Genomic DNA, 19,771 nt, shown 5'->3' on the forward strand with positions numbered 1-19,771 from the left:
ACTATGAAATAACACATGGAATCATGTAGTGACCAAAAAAGTGTTAAATCAAAATATATTTTATATTGAGATTCTTCAAAGTAGCCACCATTTTTTCCTAGACAGCATTGCACACTCTTGGCATTCTCTCATCCAGCTTCATGAGGTAGTCACCTGGAATGCATTTCAATTAACATGTGTGCCTTGTTAAAAGTTAATTTGTGGAATTTCTTTCCTTCCTAATGTGTTTGAGCCAATCAGTTGTGTTGTGACAAGGTAGGGGTGGTATACAGAAGATAGCCCTATTTGGTAAAAGACCAAGTCCATATTATGGCAAGAACAGCGCAAATAAGCAAAGAGAAACGACAGTCCATTACGTTAAGACATGAAGGTCAGTCAATCCAGAATATCAAGAACTTTGAAAGTTTCTTCAAGTGCAGTCACAAAAACCATCAAGCACTATGATGAAACTGGCTCTCATGAAGACCGCCACAGGAATAGAAGACCCAGAGTTATCTCTGCTGCAGAGGATAAGTTCATTCGAGTTTCTAGCCTCAGAAATTGCAGCCCAAATAAATGCTTCAGAGCTCAAGTAACAGACACATCAACTGTTCAGAGGAGACTGCATGAATCAGGCCTTCATGGTCGAATTGCTGCAAAGAAACCACGACTAAAGGACACCAATAAGAAGAGACTTACTTGAGCCAAGAAACACAAGCAATGGTTTAACACTGTGTTATTAACACACATGTGTTATTTCATAGTTTTGATGTCTTCCCTATTATTCTACAATGTAACATTTTTTAAAAATAATGGAAAACCCTTAAATGAATAGATGTGTCCAAACGACTGGTACGTTGCGCTGATCTTGAGCTGTTCATGTCTATTCTTATTTTGTATTATGTCAAGTTTTATTATTATTTTTGCACCCCAGGAGGAGTAGCTGCTGCTTTTGCAACAGCTAATGGGGATCCATATCAAATGCTAAACACTCATTTTGTTCTCTCTTCCCTTCCTCTTACCTGCAGTGTCTTCCCTAGGCCCATGCAGTGGGCCAGTAAGCAACCTGATCCAGGGGTTGAATTGGCCTTCTTCACTGACTCACAACAACAGTCCCAGATAAACTGCACACCTATCAAAAGGAAGAAGTACAGCAAATCGAAGGGGACACTGCTGTATTTGCCACTCTGTTAATTATTGTATGTTTTGGACTTGTACAACTGAAATAAAAACCAAGACTTACCATCCACCTGGTGAGGCTTGAGCCTGGTCACCAGGTTCCTGTGCACCTGAATGAGTGGCTCCCTGGTCCCCTCATCCTGATCCAAGACCAGCTTAGTGGTGATTGGACAGGCCACTTGAGACACCTCATCGTCAATAACAATCACCTGCGAGAAAACCACCATTAGACCAAAACCGATCATATAAACCATATATAGATATTATAACGTATTAAAATAAAATAGACTAACAGTATGACATTTCTGAGAGAGCATGGTTTCAACAGTGAGTGTGAATGAGAGGGTCAGCTGTGTACCTCTCTGAAGTCCTCCCTCTGCTCTCTGCCTGCCAGGCGTCTGCATCTATCCTCCTCCTCCTTCAGGGCTCTCTGGGTCTCTGAGCGGAGGTGCTCATCTATGATGATTCTGCGGATCTTCTTGCGGCCCTTAGGTGTACCTTTGTTGTCTCCGTCCTTCTCGTCATCTTCACTCTGTTTAGATAGACAGATCCGGAGGTCACCAGCACAACAACGCTTTTACCAGTACAATTTAACATTTAGCACCTGATACACAAACAGTAAACAAGAATAGCAGAATGATGATCATACCTCTCAGAAATCAAATAGTTGCACATCATGAAGTTATTAAGAAGAATTTAAAAGGTCGACTGACCATGCAAAGGTAAGATGCGATGGTGACATCCACTCGTTATTACCTTATCGACGCTGGAGTCAGACAGCACAATATATGAGGGCTGCTGCTTCTTCTGTAGATAACTACGGACTGATTCCCTCTCGACTCTAGAGGTAGATGAGCTAAGGAGACAAAAGAGCAAAGATATTTCACTAATAAAAATAATGCAACCACAATTACATGTAACAATGACAGAAAACATGGTTTCCTTCCAGATTAGTAGCATTGACAAAACAAATTAGTCTTCTTACCTTTTGGGCTTCTGTTCATTGCCCTCGTTCTCAGATTGGCTCAGCTCTTCACTCATACCAGACTCTTCCTGCTCGGATTGGCTATCATCACTACTCTGGCTCTCCAATGTCTCACCTGAGGCGATGGAAGAAAGCAGAAAATAAGTTCAAAGTAATTGGACCAACTCCAAAACTAGTCTAGGGCACTGATGGTATCCAATCATAAAGTCGTTCCACAGAACCCATCCCACACACACCTTCGGTTCTTCTAGACTTCTTGACTTTCTGCTCGTTCCCATTTTCTTCAGCTGTTTTCTGATCACTTGGATTTCCATCGTCAAGGCTGAGCTTGTGGCGTAGCAGACAGTGTCTGTGACGAGTTTTACTGGACTCAGAGTCAGAGGTCAAACTGGAGGTCTCCCCTGCAGCAGAAACATGAATAATGTCAGGAGGACATAATATTCCTATTGCAAATGTTCATTCAACCTGTACACTAATAAGCAGTGACACATGGCGATGTCTTAGATCACCACAATTACAAAATGAGCCTACTTTAAAATGCCCAGTTAATAAGAAACAGGTCATGTCAGGACAGTATTTCAGCTTAATGACAAAAAAAACTTTAAAAAATGGAAATTTCAGTGGAGGAAAGGAGGGATCACTTACCATTCTCATCTGAGCTTTGATCTTTCCCCTCTTCCTGCGCCTTCTCTTCCCTGTCAGATTCATCATCCTGTGATGACTCCTCGTCTGAAGAGAAATCCTCCCCCGATGAGTAGTTGGCTTTGATTTGGGCCAAGAGCATTTTCTTAGCGATTCTTTCAGAAGCAAGGAAGAGAGGGAAAAGGGACCGGAGGATCATTTTAATGATCATCACATAAAATCCAACAAGCCCTGCTTAATAGGTTGATTCTCTAAAGGAACTGGTCTTACATAGGAATTTACAATCAAGACGCAGGATTTCATCTTAAACTTAGCAATATCACCAGGAGATACATTTCTTCTAGAATTAATGAAAATAACAATGCTAGCTATTCTAATACCTCTTTGCATTCCCTGACCTATAAACAACCGACAATACAGTTTTAAAATAATTATGAGGGGGGAACAGGCCATTGCTTTAAGTGGTTGAATGTTTTTCTTTCTTTACTGATGTAAATATCTGTTATGTGACCAAATAGACACCTGAAATGCTCTGTCAAAGACCATTTCACTTAATTTAATGTTAAAAACGCAACACATTGAGGAGTCAAAGGCCAGATAACCTAACGACTTTGTAAGCACATTTGAAATCAACCCCCCTCCCCTCCAAAACAAACATCTAAGACGTATCACTCACAAGATGAACAAAGCTGGTCCTATATAGAATAATGAAGACATAAGAGACATTATAAAAAGGGTATTCATTTATTACAACGGATAGTTTCTCTTACAGAGTTCAGTCAATGACAAAAGTAAGAACATATCCTTGGTTTAACGCATGCTCTACAACAGGCCTTTAACAAGGCTAACACTACAGCACCTCAGAGCTAATGACAGAATAATTATTAGTTCAATTTGAAAATAAGTTCTTACAACCACTTTTATTTTAGGTGGTATGCAGGAAATAGTTTGTGGGGTAAAAAAAAAAAAAAAAAAAAGTTTTGTTGGGCTTTTTACGAAGTTCAATATTCGGTGAAATACATGTATCTACTTACACATGAATATGTTTTTAAGAAACAATCCTTTTGGCAGAATAATAGGTGAATGAAGCCTCAGCGAGAAGTAAGTTTACATGAGGAGGGCCCCTCATATGAGGCAGTATCAAACAGCAGCGGCCGGCAACAGCCTGGGCCGGAGGCCTTACCGCAAGTGTTTAAACTGGGAAAATGGAAGAACAAAAAGACACTTCACTATGTAAGACAACATGTCTCCTCGTCTCACAGCAATGTTGTAAGGCTGACCTCAGAGGTCACAAGAGGACAAAGTTGTGGTTGAATAAAATGCATTACAACCATTCTACAGGACCAGCTTGAAGAGCGGTTGCTATTAGGCATCGAGCTCCTCCAAAGTAAAAAACAATTGCATTAAATTAGAGGTTTTTAAATCATTTAAAATGTAGGTAAATGGCCAATAAATATGGCCTTGCATGCAAAACAAACATGAAAATACTCTAAATATGATTATGCAATTAGTATCACAAACAAAGCATACAAGAAATTCAGCTAGGTGCCTGTGGTGAAAAAAGGCACAAAGAAAGTCAAATACAGTACAGTCTTATAATCAGTGTCTTTGGTATACTGCTGTTTCGCATCACAAGTCCTCTTTCTCGGCTAAGCCCTCAACCTGGCCAGAAGCAATAAATCATATAATGTTAAAGATTCAATCAAGCAGAATAGATAGTTTTCCAGTCTGTTCAGAGAATCATTGGATAGTCAACCCATCGTATTAGTACTCAACTGTGTCAGAATAGCAGTGCTAAATACAGCCACTTCACCACTGGCATATTGCACATGCACTTCAAATATATCAAGAAAAAAATATATTCCATACAGTAACCATACACCAACACCTAATACTAGCAGTAATGTGTATGCTTTTACACTGCCTTAGAGAAATGGGCAACATCCAGCGGCCAGAAGGGTGCAGTCATGTACAATACGGTCCCCCTAAAGAATACCTGATCATGAACTGACCATTAGGGGATGTATAATATGAGGGTTGGGGTCCAAATTCCAGTCACTTAAGAAATGACATCAAACTCCATGATGACCAATTCCCAGTGACAGGAATGTAATTCACCCCTAGTATAGTCAAAGATAAATATAGCCAGACCTGTAAATTAAGTCTAAGGGTACATTCAGGTGTGTATTCAGTACCCTGGTGTGGTTCATTAGCTTTTATTAAAAAAAGAAAGTATAATCACACTATTAACAAATAATGCAATCGATACCTTTAACATGGCTTAAAATACTTAATATACAGTATACTGTTCTTTTTGGTAAAAACTAGAATACTATATGTGGAAGAAATAAGGATGACTTACAGTATTGTTGACCAATGAGAAACTATGAGGTATAAAATAATTTGTTTAATCTGTTTTAATAAGTGCATCAGGCTTTTGTGCAAATTAATACGATAACCAGCATTTTCCCCTCTTAATCACCTTGAAATGCACAGACATGGACAAATGATGCCACATTCTGCTAATAGACAACTCACATTTAACTTTAAATTACATTTTCAAAAAAAAATTAAGAAAAAGGTAAATGAAAACAGTGGCATAAGTAGCCTATCATTCATAACACAGCCTTAGCAAGGTGTAAGGAGGGGTTTCTCCCTGTGCTTGACACGGTACCTCTGCTCTACACTAGAAATTGTATGGGATAGCTGCTGGTTTACTGCAGCTGCGGGTTGGACGAGACAGGATTGATTGGGAAGGGGTCTTGACAACGGAGGAGTCACCATTATTAGCACCCAACTTAGAGTTCCGTGGCGTGGCCTTTCTCCCGCGCCTAGGGTGTATTACAAACGCTAAGTCCGTTTGTTCGGAACCATACCTATTTTCTGGATCGTCATCATCTTCTGCATCCCAAGAAGGCCCAGACCGGGTCTGCTCTTCATCGCCTACAGGTTAAGAGTACAAAAAAAAAAGGTCAGTTCAACATTTGCCAATGATGAAATCTACATGGCTACCTGAAAAGGGTTGAAATACAGCTCATGAATGCAGTGGTTTGCCTCAAAAGTGTAGAGAAAGTGAGAGACCAACTCACCAGATGACTGGTGGAAAGCTGCTGACCCCAGTAAGGCCACCTCCTCAGTGATAGGCTTAATCTTCTGGTCACCACTGTCGTCGCTAGACTCAGAATCCTGGTCTCCCTCTTCTTGACTGGAAGAGGATGGCGACTGCTTTGTTTTCTGCTGGGACCGAGGTGTGCTTTTAGGCTTGGTTACCTGGGTATTACCCTCCTTGCTGAATGCAGATTCATTCTCTTTCTTGACCTTCCGAGGTCTGCCCGGGGGCCTATGTTGTGGACTATTCTTGCTGGGGGTAGGTTCATCCTCTCTCTTAACCTTCCGAGGCCTCCCCCTGGGCCTGCTCATAGTCTTGATCTCCTTCTGCAGGTCTGGATTGTCACTGGAGGAGTCGGAGTCAGAGGAGCGGTCTTGCACCTTGCGTTTGCGGACCACTCTTTCTGGAGAGAGGGCAGTGTTCTTCTTCAGGCCGAAGAGGCATTTCTTGGTCACGCTCCGATGGTCTCCATCGTCACTCCCGGCTTCGTCTGAACTGCGAGCCATGGCTGCCCGCTGAAGGACAGCAGGGACCTCATCGGAGTCCGAGTCTTCAATTCCTCTCTCAAGCCCTCCCTCATCAGCTCCTTGAGGCACTTCAACATTGGGGCTGGTATCAGGGTCGGAGTCACCCTCACTGTCAGCGCCTGAGGGGGTAGACTTGGTCTTGCCCTCACCTGGCCTGCGTAAGGGCGTGGTCTTTACCCGAGGTGAGCGTCTATTCTCTGGTTCATCTTCCAGTTCCAGCACAAGAGATTCGTTTCCCTCCTCAGCGGATTCATACTCCCCTTCTGTTGCAGGTTCAATAGATTCACAGTCCCCCTTACGTTCATCCACTTTTTCTTTTATTTCTTCCTCCAACTCCTTTTTTTCCTCCGCCTCCAACTCTGGGGGGCCAGAGGGTGGCTGTTTTTCAACAGGGACAGGTGTAAGTTGCACCACCAGTTGTTTTGTCATGTTGGAAGGATCTTCTCCGGGTTTGGAGTTTTTCCGTGGCCTGCCTCTACCTCGACGGGGTATTCTCTCTGTGCCAAGGACACCTTTCATTTCACTTGAGGACGAAGGCCTTTCATCATCCGTAAAGCCTTTAGAGTCTGAATCATTCTCTTCCAAATGTTCAGATGCAATTTTCTTTAAGTAATGCAGGCAATTTTTATCAACAATGTCCATTTCCACACAACCCTCTTGTGCTTGTTGAGGTGCATCAGTACCAAAAGTGGGGTTTCCCCCATCTTTTGGCAGACCAATCTCTTTGAACTCCTCCCAAAGGGCTTCCTCCAGAGCTGTGTGGGACTTCTTTAGACCCTTTAGTACTGACTGGAAAGTCTTCAAGTATTGTCGCTTAAAATCCATTCCACCTTTAATGAATTTCACAAAAGTTGTGTTTACAGTGTTTGTAGAGTCCACAAGGTTTTTTGCCTTTTTGGCCATCTCCTCTGGAATTTGAAGGGTGTTGTAGTTGAACACCACATGACCATCCATACCACTATGGTTCCAATGACCCGTGGGAATGTTTTGAGAATGCCTGGGATGGGAGTCACAATGTCCAGATTTGCCATCACCTCTGCCCCTCTTGCGGTGGTCTTGCCACAAACTCCCCAGGTTGTCAAGAACGTTGTCACAGGCGACGACCAGGTCTAGAAGAGGCGCTGGGCTGCATACGTAGCAGTACCACTTACTCTCCTCATCTAGGATGCCAGACAGCTCCTTTCGCCCCAGATTACGCAAAATGCATTTCTTACAGAAGGCGTTGGGGCAAAAGTCACAGCAGATCAGGTTTCCCCCCTCTGCACACCATCTGTAAGAAGCAAATATAGTAGTTTGAAGTAATGATTAACGTAACAACCTGTATGTTTTTTAACGTCTCATGATTTGCTTGCAGCATCTTTTTGTTTAGGAGAACCACCCCATCGTACCTGCACTGTTCATCCATGCCATCACAATCCTTGCTGATGTCATCACTTGAGTAATACTTGAAACAAGACTGAGAAAATAAGACAATAAGGACAAAGCCTCCAAAAATGTAGCTAAGCTCAACAAAATATTTTTGGAGAATGACACTGAACAAAAATATAAATGCAACATGTAGTGTTGGTCCCATGTTTCATGAGCTGAAATAAAATATCCCAGAAATGTTCCATATGCACAAAAAGCTTATTTCCCTAAAATGTTGTGCACAAATGTTACATTTAGTGACCATTTCTCCTTTGCCAAGATAATCCATCCACCTGACAGGTGTAGCATATGAAGAAGCTGATTAAACAGCATAATCATTACTAGGGTTGACCCCAATTAGTTGACTGGTCTATTGTTTGGTCGTTAGGCTGTTGGTCGACAGAGATTGTTTTAGCTGAGCAGTAACAAGTGTATATACGCGCCCATCTCAGTGAACTAATCCATTGGAGTCTTGGACTAAAAGCCCATTTATACTCGATTCGAAAATGTGGTCGGCGGCTCCATATTGCTGGTGTGACAATTGCGGAGCCTCCAGAGGCATACAGAGGCCAAATCGAGCTCTGTACCACATCGCCATGCGCCTCCCAAATGTTTTAATGCGGAGGGCTCTGTATAGCTCCCCATTGACATGATGGGTTGACGGTAGGTGGGGGCAGCACATCCTGCTCCGCAAAGCGCAAGAAGTATGAATGCCCTGACATCTGTGGAGGCCATATCACCATAAATCCTGCATGGCCAATGCAGACGTGTGATTGACCATGCACCCAGATGCACAATGCACTTCTCTCCCACCAATTTGTGCATTCACTGTTTCATATCTTCATTGTGTGAATTGTTTGCATTTGATTATTAGTGTATATCAACTCCATGACATATCACCAGTAGTAAATTAACCGTTAATTCCTAATCTAACGTTTGTTACTTTGGTTACGGTCATTTCTTTTAATGCATTCAATATTATTCCAGTCTTTTGTCGGAGTGGACATATTATTTACAAAGTCCATAACCTATGCTATACTTGTGAGAAACAACTTTCGGTTTATTTAATTCCATTTACAAGTTCTGTCAAATTAGTCATCGTCTTCTGTTTGGAACACCCCTGTCAATGTTGAGTAAGGACGCATACATAGAAGTGGCCTGCGCACAAATGCAGGCATAGAAATACTAATCGGATCCCCAAACGGCACATTTATGATTGGCTTAACGCGCCACCACTAATGACCTGTGGAGCTCCTCAAAGTAATGTTTTCTTCACCTCAATGTTTTCTATCCATTGAGAATGACAATAGTTCATCAATGTATTTGAAAATATTTCCAGTGCTCTCCCTTTCGATAACCACTCAGCAAGAAAGGGAAAAATGTCATGCTCTGCTCTGATCCAGTGGAAATGTCAGTGCTGGACTTGGACTGAAATAGGTTCTGGTACTCATTTAAGCTCCACAATACTTTAGAGCTAATATTCTATAAGAGGAACAGGAGTTCAAGCAGTAGAACATTTGAGGTGCTGGTACTCAGCTCAGGTGAACTCCTGCCCAAGTCAAGCACAGCTTCTTATCCTTTGCGCAAATAGCCTACAAATGTCTGTCCCAAGCTCACTGGCACAGGAAATTGAGGACGCAGAATATTTTATACAATGTTGCAAGTTCGCTAGAGCAAGTTTTGGCTGGACCCAAGTTAATAGTTGATACAATGTTTCAAGTTTGTTGCAAACAGGCAGTGTGTAGCCAATCTGATTTCTAAGAAGAAAAAAAAAATTCTACCTGCAGGCACAATGTTTTTATTTGTTGGCTTTATGTAGGCTTTTTTAAAGTAGTTGGCAATGGCAATAGAAGTAACTTTTTATGTTTGTATCTTTTTCATTTATATTGAATGTTGATTAACCACATGACAATGATTAAGATATGAAGACATTATTAAAAAATAAACTGTTTCACTAAAATGTGCATATGAAAACCATAACTGGCACGCAGATCAGTAGAAATGGTAAGATAAATTGGCATTCCACATGAGAAAGGTGGCCAACTCCTCATGTAGCCCATTACCGGCAACTTCAGGAGAGTAATGGCAGAATGTGCGAAAGCCAGCAGGAGCGGGCGGAGAATAGTTGGGTCAGGTTAAGTTTTTTTTCTTCTGGTTATCGAGATCTCTGGCGCCCTCGAGGAATCCAACCGTAAGCTTAAAGCATCAGACAAACTCAATGCATATAGTTTATTTTATTAAAACATATAGGGTGTGTCTATATACGGAAAATGCATGTTTAAAAATGTTGAGCAATTGAACAGACGACTTTCGGTTGACCAAGATTTTGGATTTTGTCGGGGACAGCCCTAATCATTACACAGGTACATCTTGTGCTGGGGACAATAAAAAGCCACTCTAAAATGTGCAGTTTTGTCACAAAACAATGCCACAGATGTCTCAAGTTGATGGAGTGTGCAATTGGCATGCTGACTGCAGGAATGTCCAACAGATGTCGCCAGAGAATTTAATGTTAATTTCGCTACCATAAGCCTCCTCCAATGTTATTTTAGAGAATTTGGCAGAACATCCAACTGGCTCACAACCACAGAACACGTGTATGGCGATGTGTGGGTGAGCGGTTTGCTGATGTCAACGTTGTGAACAGAGTGCCCCATGGTGGCGTTATGGTATGGGCAGCATAAGCTACGGACAGCAAACAATAGCATTTTATAGACAGCAATTTAAATGCACAGAGATACCATGAGAAGATCCTGAGGGCCATTGTCGTGCATGATAATGCACAGCCCCATGTCGTAAGGATCTGTTCCTGATTCCTGGAAGCTGAAAATGACCCAGTTCTTCCATGGCCTGCATAATCACCAGACATTGGGCATGTTTGGGATGCTCTGGATTGACAGCGTGTTCCAATTCATGCCAATATCCAGGAACTTCACACAGCTATTAAAGAGGAGTGGGACAACATTCCACAGGCCAAAATCAACCGCCTGATAAACTCTACGTGAAGGAGATGTGTCACGCTGCATGACGCAAATGGTGGTCACACCAGATACTGAGTGGTTTTCTTTTAAGGTATCTCTGACCAACATATGGACTCCCAGTCATGTGAAATCCATAGATTAGGGCTTAATTTATTTATTTAAATGGACTTATTTCCTTATATAAACCGTAATGCAGTAAAATCTTTGCCATTGTTGCATGTTGCGTTTATATTTGTGTTCACTATAATTGTCCCAATCTTTGACAGACCCAGGTTCACCTCACCTTGCAAATAAGTACTTTGAGTACCGGATGCTGATTGAAGGAGTCCCTCTGGAAGTGGTTAACTTGCTGGCCACAGGCTGTACAGCTAACAATCTCCAAGTGTTCACCTCCTACAAAACACACAATCAATCAACCAATGCTTCAAAGTCTGCATTGCTTGCTCTTTGGGGTTTTAGGCTGGCTAAGAAAAAGCATCATTCCCCAAGAGAGGATGGCTTTCAACTTCAGCAGTGATGAATTCATGAACTTCTTCCATGAAAAGATCATGATCATTAGAAATCAAATTATGGACTCCTCTTTGAATCTGCATATTTCTCCAATGCTCAGTTGTTTGCACAGAACTGCCAGGATCTAGGATCAAGGAGAAACTCAAGTTTTTTAATCCTGTATCTCTTGGCACATTCATGAAAATAGTAACAGCCTCTAAACCATCAAGCTGCATACTGGACCCTATTCCAACTACTAAAAGAGCTACTTCCTGTGCTTGGCCCTCCTATGTGGAACATAGTAAATTGTACCAAACTCACTTAAAGTGGCAGTAATGGAATAAACAAACATGCAGTCAATAATACAATAGAAAAAGTCTATATAGCGTGTGTGCAAATGAGGTAGGATAAGGGAGGCTATAAATAGGCCATAGTGGCGATGTGATGGATGTGCAGGAGATGTGTGCAAGTAGAGATAAATAACAGTATGGGGGGGATGAGGTAGTTGGATGGGCTATTTACAGATGGGCTATTTACAGATGCAGTGATCTGTGAGCTGCTCTGACAGCTGGTGCTTAAAGTTAGAGAGGGAGATATGAGTCTCCAGCTTCAGTGATTTTTGCAGTTTGTTCCAGTCATTGGCAGCAGAGAACTGGAAGGAAAGGCTGCCAAAGGAGGAGTTGCTATACCTGCTGGAGCACGTGCTATGGATGGGTGTTGCTATGGTGACCAGTGAGCTGAGATAAGGCGGGGCTTTACCTAGCAAAGATTTGTAGAAGACTTGGAGCCAGTGGGTTTGGTGACGAATATGAAGCGAGGGCCAGCCAACGACAGCATACAGGTCGCAGTGGTGGGTAGTATATGGGGCTTTGGTGACAAAACGGATGGCACTGTGATAGACTACATCCAGTTTGCTGAGTGGATTGGAGGCTATTTTGTAAATTACATCGCCGAAGTCAAGGATCGGTAGGATAGTCACTTTTACGAGGGTGTTTGGCAGCGTGAGTGAAGGATGCTGTGTTGCGAAATAGGAAGCCAATTCTAGATTTAATTTAGGATTGGAGATGCTTAATGTGAATCTGGACAGAGAGTTTACAGTCTAAGCAAACACCTAGATATTTGTAGTTGTCCACGTATTCTAAATCAGAACCGTCCAGATTAGTGATGCTAGTCGGGCGGGCGGGTGCGGGCAGCGATCGGTTGAAGAGCATGCATTTAGTTTTGCATGCATTTAATAGCAGTTGGAGGCCACGGAAGGAGTGTTGTATGGCATTGAAGCTCGTCTGGAGGTTAGTTAACACAGTGTCTAAAGAAGGGCCAGAAGTACACACAATGGTGTCGTCTGTGTAGAGGTGGATCATAGAATCACCACCAGAGCGACATCATTGATGTATACAGAGAAAAAGAGTCGACCCGAGAATTGAACCCTGTGGCACCCCCATAGAGACTGCCAGAGGTTCGGACAACAGGCCGTCCGGTTTTTGAATGGGGCATGCTTATTTAAGATGGTGAGGAAAGCACTTTTGAAAAGTAACCAGGCATCGTCTACTGACGGAATGAGGTCAATATCCTTCCAGGATACCCGGACCAGGTCGATTAGAAAGGCATGCTCGCTGAAGTGTTTTAGGGAGCGTTTGACAGTGATCAGGGGTGATAGTTTGACCGCAGACCCATTATGGACACAGGCAATGAGGCATTGATCGCTGAGGTCCTGGTTGAAGACAGCAGAGGTGTATTTGGAGCACAGGTTGGTTCAGATATATATATATATATATATATATATATAATATATATAATATATATAATATATATAATATATATATATGAGGGTGCCCATGTTTACGGATTTGTACCTGGTAGGTTCATTGATAATTTGTGTGAGATTGAGGGCATCAAGCTTAGATTGTAGGATGTCCGGGGTTTTAAGCATGTTCCAGTTTAGGTCACCTAACAGTACAAGCTCTGACGATAGATGGGGGGCAAACACTTCACATGTGGTGTCCAGGGAACAGCTGGGGGCAGAAGGGGGTCTATAGCAAGCGGCAACAGTGACAGACTTGTTTCTGGAAAGGTGGATTTTTAAAAGGAGAAGCTCAAATTGTTTGGGCACAGAACTGGTTAGTAAGAAAGAACTCTGGCAGTTCTATCTTGTCGGCAAATGTTATAGTTAGGGATGGAAATTTCAGATTTTTTGGTGGCCTTCCTAAGCCAGGATTCAGACACGGCTAAGACATCCGGGTTGGCAGAGTGTGCTAAAGCAGTGAATAAAACAAACTTAAGGAGGAGGCTTCTAATGTTAACATGCATGAAACCAAGGCTTTTACGGTTACAGAAGTCAACAAATGAGAGCGCCTGGGAAATGAGAGTGGAGCTAGGCACTGCAGGGCCTGGATTAACCTCTACATCACCAGAGAAACAGAGGAGGAGTAGGATAATGGTACAGCTAAAGGCTATAAGAACTGGTTGTCTAGTACTTTCAGAACAGAGAGTAAAATGAGCAGGTTTCTGGGCACGGTAGAATAGAGTCAAGGCATAATGTACAGACAAGGGTATGGTAGGATGTGAATACAGTGGAGGTAAACCTAGGCATTGAGTGACAATGAGAGGGATAGTGCCTCTAGAAACACAATTTAAACCAGGTGATGTCACCAAAGTGTGGGAGGTGGAACTAAAGGGTTATTAGCTAAGGCGTATTGGGCAGGGCTAGAGGCTCTACAGTGAAATAAGGCAATAATAACTAACCAAAAATGCGGTTACGTCGGCAGATCAGTCGTGATGGATCAGCAGGGCTCCGTGTAGAAAAAGGGTCCTGGCCAATAGGCAAAATAGGTATTGTAGCCCAAGAAAATTGGCTTTTGGACCTCTTCAGCTAACAGTCCAGTGTGTTCTAGAGAACAAGTGGGCCACGGCTAGCAGGCTAGCAGATGGGCATTCAGGGGACATCACGATGGGGGAGCCAGTTGAAAAACCCCCTCGGGCAGAATACATTGGTAGTCCAGTCATGATGGATTGGCGGGGCTCCGGATTGGCGGGGCTCCAGATCGGCAATAAAAGGGGTCCAGGCCAATTGGCAAAATAGGTATTGTAGCCCAAGGACTGGCTGATGGACCTCTTCAGCTAGCCAGGAGATGGGCCTAGCATAGGCTAGCTCCAGGCTAATTGGCGCTTTCTTTGTGACAGAGACGTTAGGAAGGAGAAGCCAATCGCTAGCTCCGATGATCCAGGTGAAGTGGTTCAGAGCTTGCAGTAGGAATCCAGGGATATGGAGAGAAAAGAAGTCCGATACGCTCTGGGTTGAATCGCATTGTGCAGACTGGCAGGAGTTGTCCGGGCTAAAGTTTAGCTGATGACAGCTAGCAGTGGTGGGGGGGCTAGGGTTATATCTGGTGTAATTCTCCTGTCTTATCATCTAGTGTCCTGTGTGAATATAAGTATGTGCCCTCTAATTCTCTCCCCCACTCCCGGAGAACCTGAGCCCTAGGATCATGCCTCAGGACTACCTGGACTGATGACTCCTAGCTGTCCCCAGTCCACCTGGTCGTACTGCAGCCCCAGTTCCAACTGTTCTGCCTGAGGCTATGGAACCCTGACCTATTCACAGGACGTGCTACCTTGTCACAGACCTGCTGTTCCTCCCCCAACTTTCTTGCCCTCTCTACTGCGCCTGCTGTCTCACCCTCTGAATGCTTGGCTATGAAAAGCAAACTGACATTTACTCCTGAGGTACGGACCTGTTGCACCATCTACAACCACTGATTGTTATTTGACCCTGCTGGTCACCGATGAACATCTTGAAGAATAATCTGGGCTTAATGGCCATGTACTCTTATAATCTCCACCTGGAACAGCCAGAAGAGGACTGGCCACCCCTCAGAGCCTGGTTCCTCTCTAGGTTTTTCCCTAGGTTCCTGCCTTCCCAGGTTCCTGCCTTCATAGGGAGTTTTTCCTAGCCACCGTGCTTCTACATCTGCATTGCTTGCTGTTTTAGGCTGGGTCTCTGTATAGCAGTTGACATCTGCTCATGTACAAATTTGATTTGATTGATTACAAACATGAATTCATTGTCATTCTGCGGCACACTTTTAGGGTAATGGATATGCATATTCATATTAATTCATGAAAGCTCACCTCCACGTCTCCTGGGAAAAACTCTCCTCAGATGACCAGATTTTCCACAATGTAATTCTGTACCTCGGAAGTCATCTCTGACATTTTCCACCGGCTCAGGCCTCACCAGTGCAGTACCTTTGTGCATAAGACATGTAAAAACAAACGCATGGAAACAAAGGCATTTTCTGTTTATAAATCCAGTCAGTCATACATTATGCATTTCCAGTGTTAATATCCCCTTACAGTATTGAAAGAAGTAGCAGAAAAACAAACCTTTAGGCAATCTTGTTACATCAGGATAACCGTTTGAATTGACGATCAAGCAGTCATCATCACTTTCATTTGAAGCACCAGATTCATCCAGTCCACTGTGTTTAATCACAACGGAAGGTTTTCTGTAATACAAGAAGTGACATCGATTAGAGCAGTGGTTTTTCAAACCTCCTCAGTGACCCCCCAGACATCTCACAATTTCGTTGGAGCCCTAAACTAGCTCACCTGATTGACCTCAATAAGGGTGTGTAATTACTTGACAAGTTGAATTGGGCATGCTAACTCAGGAATAGTTAAAATATATGGAATGGCTTGGGGTCCCCGTCAAAATGTTTGAAAACCTCTGCATTAGAGGATAATGTTTTATGCGTTTCCTGTCCATAAACAACATGTACATTAACTATCACATATTTCAAAATATCAGAAGAAAGCCCACCTCCTGGAACCACATCTGGACTGCTTCAAGGCGTCTGTTGAGGTCTGTATTCAACAAGAAATATGTAATAACTACATCTTCTAGATCTGCAACAATACTAAATACTCTTTGGTCTAGAACAGCCAATACGGATATTTTTCAAGTCAATACCTCAAGGGAGGTTCGGTCTGTTGAGTGTGGCTCCACACAGTCCTTGGTCATTATACCTGTGAATTAAAATCAGCAGACAATAATGGCCAGACAACACCACTATACCTACTGAGTTAAAGGTGCACTTATTACAGTTCTCACCCTCAGGACTTTCAGTCACCAGTGTGTCATCTTCCTCTGGAGCATGAGCCAAGAACCCATGCAGTTTGGTCACCAACACATTGAGCTTGCTCGTGCCAAGAGGAATGCTAAGAGGAATGACAGCCAAATTAATAAAAATCCAGCATACCTCACAAGTTTCTTTCTAGAAAGCTATACACCTTTGTTTAAATTCCGAAGTATGTGGATATGCCATAGCTACTGGTATGATGTGAACATATCCGTCCTTGTCCTTCTGTCCCTTTACTTCAGAAACAGTTATCACAATTCAATAGGCTAGCTAGCCATTTTACCCTAATGCTAGCCCATTCATAGACGTTGACTACTTTAAGCGCCTATTGATGAAGGCATCTTCTTGCTGGAAGAATTTTGTTAAGCGATCCAACGCTTTCTCTAAACATTAACCGAACCACAAGCAATACGTGTTTTGTTTTGGAAACATAAGGAAAACATTTTATATCAGTGAGAAATATATTTTTTAGAAGATGCAACACATACAGTAGGATTAGTTTGCCTTTTGGCATTGTAATTTCAGAATATGTCTAAATATATCTTGCGCTAGTGTTTCAAAGGATTACTTAAATCGCGTGTTGTGATTAGCTGTGATATTCGCCGACTGATTTCTCCCGCCGGAACAGCAACTATTGTCAAAATGGGAAGCTGTTCTGACTTTGTGGCCTCGTTATCTAGTGGAAATCGCTCTGTCATTTCCTGGTTAGTAAAACTCTACATCGTCTACTAAATTTCAGTTTGTGTGTAAACAAGCACTGAATAGTGTAGTGAATCATTGTACCAATAAATCGCTGTGAAATATCTAACAAATAACAAAACCAAAAAGTTTTACAGCTGTTTGATGCTGGTTAAATTCCGGTTTCCACCAGCTGTAAAAACGATAGTTTGTTATTGATAAGATGCACCATACAGTAACATACATAACAAAATGTGGAAAACGTCGAAGGGTATGAATACTTTCCGAATAAACTGTATATACAAAAGCATCTGGACACCCCTTCAAATTAGTGGAGTTGGCCATTTCAGCCAAGCCCGCTGCTGAGCACATAGCCATGCAATCTCCATAGACAAACATTGGCAGTAGATTGGCCTCACTGATGAGCTTAGCGACTTTCAACGTGGCACCGTCATAGAATGCCACCTTTCCAACAAGTCAGTTTGTCAAATCATACTTTATCACATGTGCCGAACACAACAAGTGTAGACTTTACCGTGAAATTCTTACTTATAAGCCCTTAAACAACAGTGCACTTCAAGAAGAAAATATTTACCAAGTAGGCTAAAAAAAGTAATAAAGTAACAATAAGAACAACGAGGCTATATACAGGGGGCACCAGTACCGAGTCAGTGTCCAGGCTAGTTGAGGTAATCTGTACATGTTGGTTGGGGCGAAGTGACTATGCATAGGTAAAACAAACAAACAGCAGGTAGCAGCAGTGTACAAAAGGGAGGGGGTCCATGTAAATTGCCTTGTTGTGATTTTTATTAATTGTTCAGCAGTCTAATGGATTGGGGGTAGACACTGTTGAGGAGCATTTGTCCTAGACTTGGCGCTCCGTCCTGCATGCCGTGCGGTAGCAGAGAAAACAGTCTAACTTGGGTGACTGGAGTCTGACAATTTTATGGGCTTTCCTCTGACTCTGCCTATTATATTTGTCCTGGATGGCAGGAAGCTTGGCACCCAGTGATGTACTGGGCCGTTCACACTACCCTCTGTAGCGCCTTACGGTCAGATGCCGAGCAGTTGCCATACAAGGCGGTGATGTTATTGTGAAGTGTAAATGTCAAGGAGCAACAACGGTTCAGCTGCGAAGTGGTAGGCCACCCAAGCTTACAGAATGGGACCACCAAGTGCTGAAACGTGCAGCACGTAAAAATGGGCTGTCCTCAGTTGCAAACCTCACTACGGAGTTCCAAACTACCTCTGGAAGCAACGTCAGCACAAGAACATGGCCGAGCAGCTGCACACATGCCTAAGATCACCTTGTGCAATGCCAAGCGTCGGCTGGAGTGGTGTAAAGCTCGCTGCCATTGGACTCTGGAGCAGTAGAAACGTGTTCCCTGGTGTGACAAAAACAAGCTTCACCATCTGGCTTCTTTATCTTGCAGTCCGACGGACAAAATCTGGGTTTTGCGGACGCAAGGAGAACGCTACCTGCACCAATGCATAGTGCCAAATGTAAAGTGGAGGAGGAATAATGGACTGGGGCTGTTTTTCATGGTTCGGGCTAGGCCCTGTAGTTCCAGTGAAGGGAAATGCTACATCATACAATGACATTCTAGAAGCATCTGTGCTTGCAACTTACGGGCTACAGTTTGGGGAAGGCCCTTTCCTGTTTCAGAATGACAATGCCCCCGTGCACAAAGCTAGGTCCATACAGAAATGGTTTGACAAATCGGTGGAAGAACTTGATTGGCCTGCACAGAGCCCTGACCTCAACCCCTTCGAAAACCTTTGGGATGAATTGGAACACTGACTACAAGCCACACCTAATTGCCCAACATCATTGCCCGACTTTACTAACGCCCGTGGCTGAATGGAAGCAAGTCCCCACAGCAATTTTCCAACATCTAGTAGAAAGCCTTCCCAGAAGACTTGAGGCTGTTATCTTCTTATGGCTGCAGGGGCAGTATTGAGTAGCTTGGATGAAAGGTTCCCAGAGGTACCCAGAGTAAACGGCCTGCTCCTCAGTCACAGTTGCTAATATAAGCATATTATTATTAGTATGGAGTAGAAAACTCGTAAGTTTCTAAAACTGTTTGAATGATGTCTGAGTATAACAGAACTCATATGGCAGGCAAAAACCCGAGAAGAAATCCAAACAGGATGTGGGAAATCTGAGGTTGGTTGATTTTCAACCCAGCCCCTATTGAATACACAGTGGGATATGTCAACCATCTGTAGAAACTTGACTGAGGCTTCTACTGTGTTTTGGAGCCGGATGGGAGCTGTTTGAGTCAGTGGTCTGGCAGAGAGCCAGGTCCTGGTCATGCGCATTTCACATGGACATAGGAATTCTACAGACGTAGGAATTCTCCGGTTGGAACGTTATTGAAGATTTATGATAACATCCTAAAGATTGATTCTATACTTAGTTTGACAAGTTTCTTCGATCTGTAATATAACTTTTTGAAGTTTTCGTCCGACATTCGGCTGGACCTGCACGAGCGTTTGGATTTGTGTACTAAACGCGCTAACAAAAGTAGCTACTTGGACATAAATAATGGACATTATCAAACAAATCATGCATTTATTGTGGAACTAGGATTCCTGGGAGTGTATTCTGATGAAGATTATAAATATTCCCTTACTTTTGACAATGTGATTTCTGT

At 42.9% G+C, this 19,771-nt stretch overlaps 1 protein-coding gene across 1 annotated transcript in view; it reads right to left on the reverse strand.

Moving 5' to 3' along the window:
- LOC110533809 (chromatin remodeler ATRX) overlaps positions 1-19,771 on the reverse strand; it is a 46,303-nt gene that overhangs the window by 18,443 nt on the left and 8,089 nt on the right. Inside the window, exons 2-17 of the mRNA XM_021618336.3 lie at positions 16,409-16,515; positions 16,268-16,323; positions 16,118-16,161; positions 15,682-15,803; positions 15,427-15,543; positions 11,093-11,202; positions 7,810-7,877; positions 5,875-7,691; positions 5,662-5,728; positions 2,789-2,940; positions 2,380-2,544; positions 2,144-2,258; positions 1,915-2,014; positions 1,517-1,690; positions 1,223-1,367; positions 1,002-1,111 (exon numbers count right to left, since the gene is read on the reverse strand). Coding sequence (XP_021474011.2) covers positions 1,002-1,111; positions 1,223-1,367; positions 1,517-1,690; positions 1,915-2,014; positions 2,144-2,258; positions 2,380-2,544; positions 2,789-2,940; positions 5,662-5,728; positions 5,875-7,691; positions 7,810-7,877; positions 11,093-11,202; positions 15,427-15,543; positions 15,682-15,803; positions 16,118-16,161; positions 16,268-16,323; positions 16,409-16,515 — 3,469 coding nt within the window. The remainder of the gene's footprint in view (positions 1-1,001; positions 1,112-1,222; positions 1,368-1,516; positions 1,691-1,914; positions 2,015-2,143; positions 2,259-2,379; positions 2,545-2,788; positions 2,941-5,661; positions 5,729-5,874; positions 7,692-7,809; positions 7,878-11,092; positions 11,203-15,426; positions 15,544-15,681; positions 15,804-16,117; positions 16,162-16,267; positions 16,324-16,408; positions 16,516-19,771) is intronic.

The sequence above is a fragment of the Oncorhynchus mykiss genome, chromosome 10 (assembly GCF_057628025.1).
Source record: "Oncorhynchus mykiss isolate SJ-2025 chromosome 10, ASM5762802v1, whole genome shotgun sequence".
NCBI classification, from domain to species: domain Eukaryota; kingdom Metazoa; phylum Chordata; class Actinopteri; order Salmoniformes; family Salmonidae; genus Oncorhynchus; species Oncorhynchus mykiss.